Source organism: Acartia tonsa, chromosome 5, assembly GCF_053477335.1.
Source record: "Acartia tonsa isolate MP-2025a chromosome 5, ASM5347733v1, whole genome shotgun sequence".
In the NCBI taxonomy this organism is placed as follows: domain Eukaryota; kingdom Metazoa; phylum Arthropoda; class Copepoda; order Calanoida; family Acartiidae; genus Acartia; species Acartia tonsa.
This window is the reverse complement of record NC_137264.1, coordinates 23,470,612-23,485,938: the sequence shown is the minus strand read 5'-3', so window position 1 is coordinate 23,485,938 and position 15,327 is coordinate 23,470,612. Positions and strand designations below refer to the sequence as shown.

Here is a 15,327-nt window from a genome sequence, read left to right as displayed (position 1 = left end):
CTTTTGAAGAGATTTTCTTCACCCCTTCCCTTTTTCTTTCCCGAAACGTATATGACGTCACTGGAATCGTCTTTCTCAAAGTGGGACAGTTTGGGGTTCGTCAACAGGCAGTAATGGAAATTATCGGTTGAAAGTTTGAACACTGATAGTTTTAATAAACCTCAATAAAAATTTTGAATGTTTTTAGTATCTAAGCCGACCAATAATGGAAAATAATGAGGTTAAAATAAGGAAGGGGGAGGGGTAGATATACCACACTTTTCTGGGATCTTGCCAGATCAAGTATCAACTGTGGGGAATATCAAAGGATGACTCCATGCAAAATTTGAGCCTGATCCGGCCAAAACCGGCCGTGATTTTTATAAAAAACCGGTTTTTTCCGGTTTTTAGGGGGTATCTGTATATCGATTCAGCTGGAGCAAAACCGGTTAAAGATACAAAAAATTTTACTTCACATGAAATTTTGCCAATGCAATTGCCTACAAAAATGTACTTCATCATCAACTTGATTGGACAACTCTTTCCCCTCCTAAATGTCCATTAAAACCTCGGAAACGGCAAAAATCGCCAAAAATCACGCCTTCGGCGGCGAATAACAGATAAACGGTCAGCCGGAGGCGAATCAAACATAAGTAAATAAATGTCCGCCTCAAAACGTTGTTCAACATCAAAGAGATGCTTGAAGTCTCTAAAACGACTCCTTCCTCTCCTTTAAGGGGAAAAACTGAAAAAACGTGATTTTCAAAAGTATGACCACTTCATGGGTGTGGGGGGCACTGAACCCGTCACCCCAGGGTCACCAAATATAAAGTCTAGGCGGCCCACAATGCTGAATTTTAACCAAGTGAAAGTCTTGTGTCATTATCTCTTATGAGAAAAAAGTCATTAATTAATTAAAATTTCAAATTGTGATTTTTTGTTGGATTTCTTTGATGAAATGACAGGCCGGTCAATTTTTAGGCCATTTTTTGCGGTTTTTGGCCTGTCACGCCCAAACGGTTTGAGATAATCTCACGGGACCTTTTGCCCAACCTAAGTCTGGTTATTTGTGAGGTCTAGGGGAAAAAATCAGACTTACGCAAAAGATTATAATAATAATCTTTACACAGAAAAATGGCACAAGGTGAGGGTTTGAGGGGGCAAAATGAGCCAACCAGCGATTTTTGACGGCGCGCAGCGACGTCGTGCTTCATCAAATCCGGGATTTTTTCTTTCTTAGACCTCACAAATAACCAGACTTAGGTTGGGCAAAAGGTCCCGTGAGATTATCTCAAACCGTTTGGGCGTGACAGGGCAAAAACCGCAAAAAATGGCCTAAAAATTGACCGGCCTGTCATTTCATCAAAGAAATCCATCAAAAAATCACAATTTGAAATCTTAATTAATTAATAACTTTTTTCTCATAAGAGATAATGACACAAGACTTTCACTTGGTGAAAATTCAGCATTGTGAGCCGCCTAGACTTTATATTTGGTGACCCTGGGGTGACGGGTTCAGTGCCCCCCACTCCCATGAAGTGGACATACTTTTGAAAATCACGTTTTTTCAGTTTTTCCCCTTAAAGGAGGGGAAGGAGTCGTTTTAGAGACTTTAAGCATCTCTTTGATGTTAAACAACTTTTTGAGGCGGACATTTATTTACTTATGTTTGATTCGCCTCCGGCTGACCGTTTAGCCGTTATTCGCCGCCGAAGGCGTGATTTTTGGCGATTTTTGCCGTTTCCGAGATTTTAATGGACATTTAGGAGGGGAAAGAGTTGTCCAATCAAGTTGATGATGAAGTACATTTTTTTAGGCAATTACATTGGCTAAATTTCATGTAAAGTAAAATTTTTTGTACCTCCAACCGGTTTTGCTCCAGCTGAATCGATTTACAGATACCCCCTAAAAACCGGAAAAAAACCGGTTTTTTATAAAAATAACGGCCGGTTTTGGCCGGATCAGGCTCAAATTTTGCATTGAGTCATCCTTTGGTATTCCCCACAGTTGATACTTGATCTGGCAAGATCCCAGAAAAGTGTGGTATATCTAGGGAGGGGGGGATCAAGCTTTGAGGAAAAGTTCCAAATATTCTATTGTAAAGCTTAATAGAAATATCATTATAAACCTTTTATATTCAATATATTCTATCAAAATACACAATGTAATAATATCCATATCATTTTTTTATCATTAGTTTTCCTTTAGAATAAACTTTGTAGTTCTCTTATCAGATAATTAAAATTCTTATAGCCACAATTTGAAAATAATTATTTTCAATAGCGCATGACAACCTATGAAAAAGATAATAGCACTTACTTAAAAACTTAAATTTTAAATCTAAAAATCTTAATTCTAAGAATAGGATAAATGTATCTTTTTCAATAAGGCCACAAAAATAATATTTGTATGAAATATTTAATTAATTTGTATTACTTCGCTACTTATTGATATCATTGATCTTGTTTTAGGTTAGAAGAGGCTGGAGTTAAAAATTGGTCAGACTACATTGGATTTTATTCTTTGAGGTAACTTATTTTATTGGACCTGTGAAGCTGCTATGAAATGATTATTATTAACTCGTTTTACCATTAAAAAACTTTCATGAAAATTGTTGAACAATTGATTCAGTCGTTTAAAGATTTTAGCTGACATAGATCTGAGTAAACTCGGCTGTGCGCGAAGCTTACCAAGTTTGACCAAAGGATTCCCACTCCCACTTCAGAGAATCAGTGCTACATACATATAAGCAAACATCATGTTACTTTAGTAAAGTACTTTATATGTTTCAGGGGTCAAGATGTATTAAAAGGGACGCCAGTGTCCGAGCTGATTTATATCCATTCTAAACTTATCATTGTGGATGATAACAGGAATATTTATTCTCTTTAAATTTACCAAGATATACAGGGATAAGATAATATAATAACAACAAAGTTTTTCTCCATTTATAGTCCTTACGTCTACAATGACTAGTATCTCGTCCCGTTTTAGAAAAATTTTGTTCAAATTTTTGCCCCCAGCCATAATATGGTTGATTTCAGTAAAAAATGACCCATGCAAAATAGTTTTTATGCAATGCAAAAATTGCGATGGTACAAGCACTGCAAAGTTTTAAAATTTGCAAAAAGGCTTGTTTTTAAAGCTCTTGTACCATCTCAATTTTAAAGATTTTTACAAAATTTCAATTCTAGTGTGTTGATATAAACCTGTAATTTACAAAAAAAAAATGGGGGCTGTCTCAATTATAACAGATGAAGGACGAATGTGTAGCAAGTAATTTTCCAAAGTAAAAATTGCCAAATTTCATACATTAATAATAGGATTTGGCCGGATTGGACGGATACAGGTATCCGGCTGATTTATAATGCTGGATATCAGGTATTCAGGTTTATATTGACACACTAGAATTGAAATTTTGTGAAAATCTTTAAAATTGAGATTGTACAAACTTTTTAAAATCTGCAAAGAGACCGTTTTTAAAGCTTTTGTTCAATCTCAATTTTAAAGATTTTTACAAAATTTTAATTCTAGTGTTTCAATATAAACCTGAATACTTGATATCCGGAATTATAAATCAGCTGGATATCTGTATCCGTCCAATCCGGCCCAACCCTATTATTTGTGTATGCAAATTTTCAAACTTCTAAATAGTTTAGAATATTAGAGGTATTGCTAGGCTACTATAAGTTTGTTGCATACCTTGGGATTTGTTAAGCATTGCTTTTATGGATGTTGTCATCCTTGTTTTCCTAAAGAAAATGAATAGAGAATAAATGTTGCATACCCCCTCAGGTCAATAATCTCAAGTGCGAATATAAATGACAGGAAACTAATTAATCTACACCAGTCTGTCTCAACAATAGATTTACTTAGATGACCATTCGCCCATTATAATCCGTCAAACTTAAAAAGAATATTCTAGTCTGCGAATTATTTTTGTTTTATTGGGCAGTTGTGACTTTTCTAGTAATACGAGGGACGAAATATAAAAAAATACATAATTTTCTAAAAGCTGGACTTATCCTAAGAAATTGATATATTATTGTTATCATTTGAATGAAGTGAAAAAAAACTAAAATGTGTACACTTATAAAATTGATACGCTTTCCAAATCGTATCTTGAAAAGCTTGAAAACGATAGGACAATTTTAACATTCCTAACCAAACAATAGAGCTATCGTTACATACGTACAGAACCTAGTTATAAAAAAAGCTTCGCTTTTAAAATTAAATTTAAGGAACAAATACTATAATTCTTAAATAAACATACCATGCACGGTTAAACAATGGGATCTTAAGACATTAGCCGATAAATTGAAAAAACATCCACAATAATAACAACAACAAAAGGCTCTTAAGTAGATTAAATTTATTGGTTAAAAACCTTGAGCACTACTAGTTTAAACTCAATCAATTAAAAAAAATGTCTAGCCATTGAAGGAGAGACGTGTTTATTGAACTTTGTGTACTAGTATAATTTACAATCTAATTTTCCCTCCCTCACCGGTTATATATATGTATCTAAATAACTAAAAGTGGGTATTTTCAGTATAACAAGGATGACAACATTCATAAATGCGAAACTCTAAAATCAGACAGTAGAGGTGGACTCAAAAAACTTTTTGGCTCACTGCTTCACTAAAATTCAACGAAGCTCGCTAAAAATTAGGTAGGTGATAATTTTGCCTCACTGCCAGCCTTGCTGATTTTAGAGAGACAGTGAGCTAAAAATATTTTTTTAAGAATTCACCTCAGGATACACTAACATTAACACTTGTTTAGTGTCAGTATTTACTTAATAAGCAGAATATTAAAAGTATAAACTAAATTGTATATAGATTTGTTGCAAGATTGCTTAAATACAAGATATTGTTTAAGGACATGATTACAATTTAAAAAATTAGATTGTATAGATGCTTTTCATATAATATTGTACTTTGTTGTCCTAGAAATAGTTGTTCGTATAATTATTCAAAGTATAGAATCGATAATCTAAATCTTACATGTCTATTATTGACGACATGAGCTATCATTTAAGTACGAACGTACGTACGGTCCAACCCTAATCATATAAAAGTTTCACTTTTACAAAAAGGTTTAAAATACGAATACAGTTGGGCTATAGAGCCGCTTCGCTATCGAAAATAATTGAATTAGTTAACCACTGTTTACAGATCTTTACTGGGAGACAGAGATTCAGAATTTGGGATCTATGTTAGAGATGTACAATTTGATAAAGGTAATATTTCATACCATTGCACATTGGTATAAAGATACATTTTATGCTACTCTAATAGAAGCATCTTATAGTGCCTCATAAAAAATATGTCATACAATATAAATGACCAATGATAGGCCACTATACTATTAGCCAATTACAATGTATATTGGCCTTTCATTGGTCATCTGTATTGTATGACGTCGTTTTATTAGGTGCCATAAGCTGTTTCTACTCTAATATATTGGTTTCTTCCAACTGATTGATATAATGAAATAAAAAAAAATATTCCCGTCCCATTGTTACAAATAAAAAATCTAATCTACGACTATGCAATGTCCTTTGATTTTGATGTTAGAGTTATCCAATTTAATATATAGTTAATATTTTTCAAAAATCTACTTTACGATCTTAAGATCTCTGGAAATTCTCATAAAATCAAATACTTTGTTTATGTCTAGCTAACACAAATTAGATATATTTGATAACACTCATAAAAGCAAAGCTCTAAAAATCAGACGATAGTACAAACTGTTACAGGAATCATCGTGCAAAATTTGAAATCGATATAACAATTCTAACATGTCCAACTAGAGTATAAAGGCTATCCGTTAGGGACGGACCAACCCAAATCATAATACAGTAAAAGTAAACTAACAAGGCTAATAATAATTATGTCCATTCAGATGGATAAATAAACTATCTTTTGCATAGTAATAAAGTAACAGGAGTTCTGTGTGTCTGCCTGTTTTTCTTTTTAAATCTAAAATAAATAAAAAAATATGGGTTATGGAATTCAACTGCCCCCTCCTCAAGTGCCCCTAAAGGCCTCTAGAGGCGTACCCGTTAGTATAAAATAAATAAAGAGACAGTGGAGGTTAAAAGTTAATGGGGAAATATGTGTAATAGATTTATTGCCCTAGAAAGTCAACCAGGCGCAATTATCCGTCCAACTTAAATGTAATTCTTAGCAGACGACGATTTTTTTCATATCTAATTGCCCCCTCAACATAAATCTAAAAATGCGTAAAATTTACATACAAAATCATAATTTTGTAAATACCCAAACCCCCCCACGCCCCAACAGTGCTACTATTGTTCAATCAAGTGAATGTATTGTGACAATAATCATAATAAAAAAAACCTTATTATTATTTCAGGATTAATGAATGGAAAAGAATATCACTGCGGGAAATTTTCTGGAAGTCTAAGGAATTATTTTGTTGCAAAATAACATAATAGTGGTTGCGCTCCTAGCATATAGGGGCTCCGTATTTTATCCTGTCCCAGTATAAGGTGTATAAATAAAGTAACAACCAACACATCTATTCCTTTGATTGCACGACATTTGCCATGAGAACATATTAGAAGCTACCCTGTAAAAGAGAACCATATCAGTTCAGCTGTTAGTGAGATCGTTCGGTACACACAGACAAACAGACCCAACTAAGTGGGTTATAAGGTAGATGCTCATTAGTAATTCAAAAATTCAGCCATCGTTTTTTAATAACAGATGAAAAAATGTTTCCTGGACAAACGCAAGAGTCTCAAACGTCGGAGTTGACAAACGCAGGAGTGTTAAAATATCAATTTAAGTAAGTACTTCTACATAGATTATGTTAGGTTAAGACATGAAAATACAAATAAGCACCCCTTAGGGGTAAGACATTTAAAAAACCTAAAATATGGTTTAAAATGGGCTAAGTTAGGTTAAGTGTCCACTTCTTCGTTTGTCCACTCCCACATTTGGGACTCCTGCGTTTGTCCTATAGGACCGAAAAAATCATTTTACAAAACTTTTACAAAAATATTTACGTCCAGTAATGCAGCACTTTAAATTACTGTAAATTACACTGGAACCCAAAGTTGTTAATCTTATTCGTTGGCTCAAAAGCTCAGGGTACTCTTATTAAGATATGATTGGTTGGTTCCAAATAGTAGTGTCCAAACTTTTCAGCCAACAATTCGAAGAGGCATTTTTGTGTAACATCAATGCTGATGTAATTCAATTTAAGGCCCATTAAGATCCCTGACTTTAAATTCAGGAAAAAAGTAAAATGAATAAAACTTGTATCAAACAAAGTAGATAATAGAGTCGCTACGCTTCGCAGCATAGTATTAAACAATAGATTTTTATGTAACATTAACAGAATATCTTTGTTTTTAGTGTCTTTTTAAGTAACAAATCAGTCTAACCGTTGGATAAATATGACCCTTCATTACCGGGAAGCTTTTAATATGTCATGTTTATATCGCCCAAAAATCTGTTTTTGTTCTTCTGAATCTAAAACTTTTTTGGTGGTCAAACCTCCACCTCATTTATTAAAATGTTCATAGATGACTCTAGGGGGGTATCCGCTAGCTGTAAAAATATAGAGGAAAAGGTGGAAAATATTCTACATTTCTTTACTGCATAGTAATGAATAATACATTATATTGTAATACAAAGAAAAGATTTGCTTGACATGTAACCAAAGTAATCATGGCTTAACATATTTTCACACCATTATGTTATTACATATTCTTTTTAATAGCGCAGCTAATCTACAATACGGGTCTATATTGTCAGAAATTGAACGTAAATTACTTATTTATCGATGGATTTTAAAGATTTATACTGCTAACGATTTTATTATCTATTTTACAATTTTTTTAGTTGCAAAGTTCCTCTATAATTTGAAATGTATGTTCGGAATAGGGTAAACTTAAATTTCTCGGCTATTGTTCATGTTAGACGGCTGAAATTTTTTGTATATTGTCGAAATCATTTTTACACCTATAACTTTTTGTGCTTCGCTAGTAAGCGAGGAAATATAGAGTAGCTAAGTAATAGTATAGAGTAACAAATAATTATGCACAGAAAAGAGTTATTTAAAGAACATCTTGGACTTCTAAAGGATAAACCTATCAGAGATGTTGATATAGCAGATCCAATAAGGTAGATAGATAGATAGATAGATAGATAGATAGATAGATAGATAGATAGATAGATAGATAGATAGATAGATAGATAGATAGATAGATAGATAGATAATTTCAAACGATAAAATAAAATTTCGACCTTTAAACAAAAATGACTAGGTATATAATTTTCTAAAATTTTTTGTTTTTTTTAATATATTTTTAGTGATCATTTTTACTTGGAATGGAGACAAATTGCCAAAGAAAATACCAGGTAATTCAGATTTTTTCATTACTGCAGCCAAAGGTATCACATTATATAAAACTAATTTGGTATTGTGTCTTTTTGTTAATAAAAACAGTTTGTAAACACTTTAGATAAAAGAAAAGTGATATTTCATCAAATTTATGTAAACCACCAAAAATGATAAACAAAATTATCCCTTCGAACATTGCTATATTATGATATGACTAAAGGGATTTTAGGAAAATTTTTTTACACAATTGTAAAGCTTCCCTAAAGAGCCCAACCCATTAGGTCCAGCAATTTCCCAGAACTTAAGCTTCAGAAGAAAAAAAAACACCTTTCTACTTTATATTATAGGATAAGTACTATTACAGGGTTTAAAAATAAAACAATAAATATATTAACCTTGCTTTTTAGTGCAGGCTTTTAGTAATATAATAAAATTGTATTAAAAATAATTGATATTCTCTACGTGTTATATTAATAATTACCAATATCCCCCATTTAATGTTTACAAACAAACAAGCACAACACTAACACTCAATAGTGCAGAAAGAAAAACTTAACTATGCATGAAAAATAACAAACCAATTTTATATTACCTAACTTATTTTAACTTAAAATAATAAATACTTATATAAAAGTAATAATATCTTTGCCTTTCTGTTAGTCGGTACCAAAGAATGTTACTAACCACTGAACTGATGCGGCTCTGCTTTACAAAGTAGCTTCTCATAGGTCCTTGGAAGGTTAATAACTATTTTGGGAGAGAATCGCCCCTAGAAAAAAATCAAACCATCTCCGAAAATAGTTATAAACCCTCCTAGACCTATATGCAACTTAACTATAAAGGAAAATTATATTAGTCCAGCGTTCAGTAAGATTACACAGACATCCTGTTACTTTTATATAAAGATTACCATCATGCTATAGGAATCATACTCATGATACCCTTATAGCAACAGGACTATTTGTTTATTAAGCAACGTACGGACTTGTCCTAATTATGTTACATATAGATTAGCTGTGCTACAAATAAGTATCGAACCATTAATAACAATGAGACCAATTACTGCTATAATCAAGTGTTTTAGTGCTATATTAAAAAAAAAACCTAGTTGCTTAGCCTCTAGCATATAGAGGCTGTTTAATGTTTATTCAATAAAGGAAGGAACAGAAAAATAGTCTGTCCCAAGACTTTGATTTAGAAATTAAGTAGCCTAAACCATTCTGGGATCTATGTGAAGCTTCCATAAAATACAAAGCTCAAACGGTTTAGTAATAGATTATATTACCCCCAATTCAACCTCTTTACCCATATTTTAATTTCTTGTGTTTCTATCCACTGAAGGGATCTTAAAAACAACAATCCTTTAAAAAGCATAAAAAAAAAGTTGTATAAAATATGAAAGATAGTTGAAGATATAGACAATCAAACAGCCACGAAGACTTTAAGGCTTTGCCATAGACGTCCAAGGGGGGGGTGGGGATTACCCCCCCCCCCCATTTAAAATTTACCCCTACCCTGGGGGTGTCGTAGGCAGGCACCCTTAACCATTTAGAAGGGGGTAAACAAAATTTTCCCCTGCCAACAGATTTCAGGGGGGGGGGGGGGTAATTACCCCCCCCAAGCAAATTTTACCCCCGCGCTATTTTACCTCCCCCAAAACACGAATTACCCCCCCCCCCAAAAAAAAAAGCTTGGACGCCCTGCTTTGCAACTAAAAAGGTTTTTAACTTATTTTTGTAAATTTTAATTTAGATTGTTTGAGTATTTATTTTCTGTGCTGCCTAGTGATAACATATTTACAAGAAAAGACAGCAAAATTTTACAGGTTATTATTTTTAATGGTCATCCTTTACAAATAGCTTTATTTTTTAAAAGTATGTTAGAACTGTCCTGTCTATATTTTAAGAATGGTAAAGTCAGGTGCAATCCATGGAGGGAGGGGACATTTGGATGTTTATTACACAAGTCCCCAAAGTTTTTAATGAATTTTTCTAAACAACTTAACAACATTGGGGACTTATATTGAATTATGGTTGGTTGGTTTATTAAGTTGGGTATCCAAACGTTTTAACCACTAATTGTAATCTACAGAAGTGTTAATTTTGTGTATTATTATTTTATCGGCCATTGTCTTATCCCTTTAGATACCTAGGTGCAATCAAAGGGTTTGTTGTCATTTAGTTAAAAAAATGATTCGGTTGATAAAGCAAGATAAGTACACAAAAATAATTTTCGCCACTTAAGGTTAAAGAATTAGAGTAAAACACTAGGGGGGGAAGGAGTTAAATAACAGTAAGTCCCCATCCCAAAGACCTTTTGCCGACTCTTAATTTGGTCTTTGGAAATCAACCAATAGTGTTGGAAATATTAAAACACAACCAAGTAGCAGTAAAAAATTTTTAACAGTCGAAAAAGGTCCGTAGAAGAGAGGGGCAGGTAGTTATCTGTATATACATCTATACTATAGATCGTTGCTTATGATGAAGTCTGTCTATCTACAAACCAAATTATCATGAAACGAGCTAATAAATAAAAATTATTTCAGACAACAACCCGACCTTTGGTGGAGACGTTGGCTGTTTCTAAACCAAAATTAAAGAATATTCAGGTAAAATGTAGGAAGGGAAAGAATAATGGACTGTAAATTATATTGGTACCCAAAGTTTTACAAACACTTTCTCCTGTTCGTTGGCTTCAAAACTTTTGAGTACTTTTATAATTTTAATCTACAGAAGTGCTAATTTTATTTATCATAATCGGGGTTATATATCAATTATGGCCCATTAACCTTATCACTTAAGATTCCTGGGTAATATTTCTAGATGGACATGCGGGCAACACATAATACCTCCAATTTTGTTGGTAATGGTGTAGGGTAGAATTATGGGTACTATACACGCGTTTATAGCATTTACTCCTGTTCTTTTTTTAACAGTCTAATTAAACAAAAAAGGGGTAATATATTCAGTCCATCCCTCACCTCCACCGTATAGGCAAAAACCTGACCTTTACGGACCATTCATAAATCATTAACCCTGTTTAAAATAACTCTAAAGACATTCAGACATTCAGACATGCAGACAGACAGAAAAACTGATACTTTATAATATAGAATTCATATAAATGTGAAATGAAACTGAAGAGGTTTAGTGATTTTTTTGTAATGTAATGTATAAGTTTTCTAGTTTATTACATTTGCATAAACATCAACAAAATTTCCAGCCTTTTTGAGATTTTAACACACAAACACGTTAATTTGAACATTTAGTTACTTACATAATCTGTTCTGTCTAGGGTCATCTTGTTGAATTTCCTCTGAATTATCTGAAAGAAGAAAATCTACAACCACCTCCCTTGGCTAAAGAAGGCATTGTATCTTATCAATTGTGGACTTAAATTTAGTTTCATTTATGTTCACTAGAGGGCTTTATTTTCTAAAATTTTCATCAATCTAAAATTAAGTTTCATCCCTCATTGGATAACTTTAATTAGTTAAAATACTGCTCACAAGAGGGCATAAATTAATTTGTATATATTTGAACTTTAATTGTGTTCTATAAAGCTTACCACCCCTCACTCTATCTGTTTGTCTGCAATGCTTATTTTTTTTATTTTTTATTGTAGCATTATGTTTTATGGCAGATTACAGTTTTATTTTATCATATAATCTTTTTTTGGAAAACAAAAATTTAAGCATTTATCAAAAAAATATTGTAATTATCATATCTAAATTTTATAAATAAATTAAATTTTATTATATATATAAATTGTTTAATCGTCTTTCAATGAATAATCAAATTTTATAATCCATAAAAGTATTTTGATTACAAGAACAAATATATTCTTAAACTGCGCAGCAATTAAACTTTATAGCTTTGATATGGGAGAATATGTAAATCCAATTTTCTGGGCCAGCCTTGGGTTTCTTTAGCCTTCAGGAAATGTAAAAAAAATATGTAAGAACCCTCAAGTGCCTTGGCGATCACTATATAAATAAATTTTTTGCCAATTACAATCTACAAAAATATTTTAGGCAAAGAGGAAAACATCCTTAGAAGCACATTCGCGAACCACAAACAAAAACAAATTGAATTTGAATAGTTGGATAAATAAGCTTAATACAGTTTTTTAAATAATGTTTTGAGGGTGACCATTTGAACCACTTTTTAGTTTGCTTGTTGATTATGCCTTATTCCTGGTTCAAAGTGCTTAGAAGCTTACAAGTTGATAGCTGTAATGTTTAAATATCCATCTAGAGGTATTTCTTGACCAATAAGCTTTGTTACATTGTCCGTATTCCGCTACTTGTCTTATGTTGTCATCCTTGTTAATGTTCCCAAACTTTATGCTAACAGGCAGCTGTCAAGCCTTTATATACTTTATGGCTTTGATATGGAAGAATGTGTGAATCCAATTTTCTAGGCTAGCCTAGAAAGATAAAAAAATATATAAGAAACTCCAAGTGCCTTGGCGATTACTGTATAAATATTTTTTTTGTCATCTACAATTTACAAAAAGAGGAAAACAGTAACAGCTAACAAATCATAGTACGTGTTTGGGTACCAGTATAATTCACAGACCTATAGTCGTTCCTTTCCTTAGCATAGAATATAAAATCATCATAAAACAAAATAAACTTAATTTATTATACAATTCAATGACAGAGGTCAATTAATTACATAATCAAAAATATTATTATGTTAAACAATATTTTAATAAAAAATACACATTTTTTAGTAGCGTAGATGCTCTATAAAAAGGATAAGTCCGCTTGTCTCTGCATGCAATAGTTGTGGAACTTAGAGAAAGTATTGTGATAATTAAAGAGCAAAGTATTTTTTCCACGAGGACTTCCAAGCATTTTTTTTTTTGAAAGTGTAATTCAACTTTATATTATTGTACTAAAATTATCTTAATTGCAAGAACAAAGGGCTAAAAGAAATTTTGTTGGGATTGAGAGATTTTTTTCTGGGGGGGGGGGGGAGTACATTAGTGGTGCCCACGTTATACCCCAGTTATTTTTTTGGTGGTGGGGGGTTATTACTTAAAAGATTGACAGCACTGTTATAAGGGGGGGGGGGGGGTTAATGCAACCATCTCGTAATCTGTGAGCAAATGGCACTTAGAATTCAAATTTTGATCTGGAATTTTGCATGAGTAATCCTTGGTAGGTCTATTTTCCCTAAATCGATCAAAAAGTTGAAAAAGTAACGGCTAACGGCTCAGCCGTTTAGCCGTTTTTTTGGCTATTTTTAGGGCAAATCTGCCATAATTTATGTAGGAATCAACTTTTTGAAACATATTTTTGCTTTAAATCATGTGAAATGATACAAAAAAAAACATTTTTAGATTTCTAGTACCAGCAACTAGCGGCTAGAACCGTTTGAAAACGTTTTGGAGCAGCATAGAGTATTATGTGTAGATAGGTTTCGTGATGATTTCCCTTGAAAATAGTTTTAAAAATGGCTAAACTGCTGAGCCGCCAGCCGTTAGCCGTTACTTTTCCAACTTTTTGTTCAATTTAGGGAAAATAGACCTACCAAGGATTACTCATGCAAAATTCAGATCAAAATTCGAATTTTAAGTGCCATTTGCTCACTGATTACGAGATGGTTTCATTAAAATCCTCCCCCCTTATACTCTCCGTCAAAATTTTAAAATGAAAGGGAAAATTACTGCAATGTTTTCTCTTTTTTTTCTATATATGGTGCTTTTCATACACGCGAGGATTTTTCAATTTTTACTGCATTACAATTTACTGCATATTTAATAGATTGCGCGACTTATGGATATTATTGTCCTTTATATAACTATATTAGCGGGTACGCCCCCTAAAGGCCTCTAGGTGCACTTAAGGATGGGAGAGTAGAATTTCTTATTTTAGATTTTAAAAGAAAAAGAAAAAAAAATTTGGGGATTTTTTTCTAGGGGCGATTTCTCTTGGGAGGGGGTGGTACCCTCCTCCAAAATAGTTATAAACCTTCCCGGGACCTAAGAGAAGCTACCCTGTTAAGGTAAACCCAATCGGTTCAGCGGTTAACGAGATCCTTCGGTACAGACAAACAGACAGACAGACAAACATCTTTTCAATTTATTATCTATAATACAAAGTAGCTTGATGTCTGTCCGTCTGTCCGTCTGTCCGTCTGTCTGTCCCTTAAGATCTCGGTAACCGCTGAACCGATTGGATTCTACTCTTCAGGGTATATACCTATTGGTCCTGTAGTGGTTTTAAGCTATTTTCTTGGGGGGTGGGACACCCCCAACCCCCCCAAAAACAAAAAAAATCCCCCCCAATTTTTTTTTTTTTTTTTTTCTTTTTTTTTCTTTTTTTTTGTAGAAGAATTCTTTTGTAGAAATATTGTTTTGTAGAAGAATTCTTTTGTAGAAATATTCTTTTGTAGAAGAATTCTTTTGTAGAAGATTTCTTTTGTAGAAAATTTCTTTTGTAGAAGATTTCTTTAGTTCTTCTTATTTTTTTAAAATTTTTTTGTTGTCATCTCTTGGGGCAAAGCCCCTAGAGGCTAGGGGCGAAGCCGCTAGTTACATTATAATTATCTATAATACAAAGTAGCTTGATGTCTGTCCGTCTGTCCGTCTGACCGTCTGTCCGTCTGTCCCTTAAGATCTCGGTAACCACTGAACCGATCGGATTCTACTTTTCGGGGAATATACCTACTGGTCCTGTGGTGGTTTTAGGCTATTTTCTTGGGGGGTGGGACACCCCCAACCCCCCCAAAAATATAAAAAATCCAACCCCCAAAATTTTTTTTTTTACATTTTTTGTAAAATCTCAGTAACTGCTGATCAAATTGGGCTCTACCCTTCTGGGAATATACCTACTGGTCCTCTGGTGGTTTTAAGCTATTTTCTTGGGGGGTGGGACACCCCAACCCCCCCAAAAAATAAAAAAATCCCTACTTCCAAAAAAAATTTTTTTTGTTTTTTTTAAAACAAAAACCAGTAATT

The 15,327-nt window shown here is 32.9% G+C and overlaps 1 protein-coding gene across 2 annotated transcripts in view; it reads left to right on the top strand.

Annotated features, from left to right (window-relative positions):
* The window catches only part of Pld (Phospholipase D), a 63,962-nt gene extending 51,789 nt beyond the window's left edge, over positions 1-12,173 (top strand). Inside the window, exons 33-42 of one of the 2 annotated variants that reach the window (XM_080160872.1) lie at positions 2,451-2,507; positions 2,772-2,853; positions 3,776-3,807; positions 5,157-5,221; positions 6,361-6,412; positions 8,061-8,138; positions 8,328-8,375; positions 10,111-10,183; positions 10,904-10,966; positions 11,653-12,173. In XM_080160872.1, the coding sequence (XP_080016998.1) occupies positions 2,451-2,507; positions 2,772-2,853; positions 3,776-3,807; positions 5,157-5,221; positions 6,361-6,412; positions 8,061-8,138; positions 8,328-8,375; positions 10,111-10,183; positions 10,904-10,966; positions 11,653-11,754 (652 nt within the window). In that variant the 3' untranslated portion in view covers positions 11,755-12,173. Of the gene's footprint in view, positions 1-2,450; positions 2,508-2,771; positions 2,854-3,775; positions 3,808-5,156; positions 5,222-6,360; positions 6,416-8,060; positions 8,139-8,327; positions 8,376-10,110; positions 10,184-10,903; positions 10,967-11,652 lie in introns of both variants that reach the window. The other variant, XM_080160873.1, reaches the window with a different exon arrangement.
* The last annotated feature ends 3,154 nt before the right edge of the window (positions 12,174-15,327 follow it).